The 417-nt window shown below is 61.9% G+C and overlaps 1 protein-coding gene across 1 annotated transcript in view; it reads left to right on the top strand.

Moving 5' to 3' along the window:
* LOC104496777 (protein-tyrosine sulfotransferase 2) overlaps positions 1–315 on the top strand; it is a gene marked incomplete at its 5' end in the record, with an annotated part of 3,780 nt that extends 3,465 nt beyond the window's left edge. Inside the window, one exon of the mRNA XM_010139942.1 lies at positions 269–315. Within this exon, the coding sequence (XP_010138244.1) occupies positions 269–315 (47 nt within the window). The remainder of the gene's footprint in view (positions 1–268) is intronic.
* Positions 316–417: the final 102 nt, after the last annotated feature.

Raw genomic sequence — 417 nt, 5'->3', positions numbered from 1 at the left:
TGGCCTCCTCCAGAAAGCGGGAGGATTGAGCTGCACCGCCGGTGCTGAGCCCAGTCCTGCACCCGTGGGGCTGCTGGGGAGGGGTGTGGGTGTGGTGGTGGTTCCCGGGTGCGTCCTGGTAGCAGAGTGAGAGGCTGCAGCTTGACTTGTGGCTGCTGGTTCTCTGCCCTCGCGCTGCTTTGTGTCCCAAACGTTCCCTTCTGCTGCTGCTGGGAACGCGGCGGGACCGTTTGGAGCTGCAGGTGGTGGCTGAACGCTGACGCTTCTGTCTCCGGGTTATTCCAGGTGACGCAGAACACGTCGTCTGCTCACTAAGAAAACTGATGATTTCCAGGTAAGTCCTTGTGCCTCAGGCTGGGGCTCCAGGTTCTGCTCCAGGGGCAGCGTTTTGCACGCCTGGATTAGCCAGGCAGCTCC

Source organism: Buceros rhinoceros, unplaced genomic scaffold, assembly GCF_000710305.1.
Source record: "Buceros rhinoceros silvestris isolate BGI_N320 unplaced genomic scaffold, ASM71030v1 scaffold33197, whole genome shotgun sequence".
Taxonomy (NCBI): domain Eukaryota; kingdom Metazoa; phylum Chordata; class Aves; order Bucerotiformes; family Bucerotidae; genus Buceros; species Buceros rhinoceros.
This window is presented reverse-complemented; position numbering and strand designations above follow the sequence as displayed.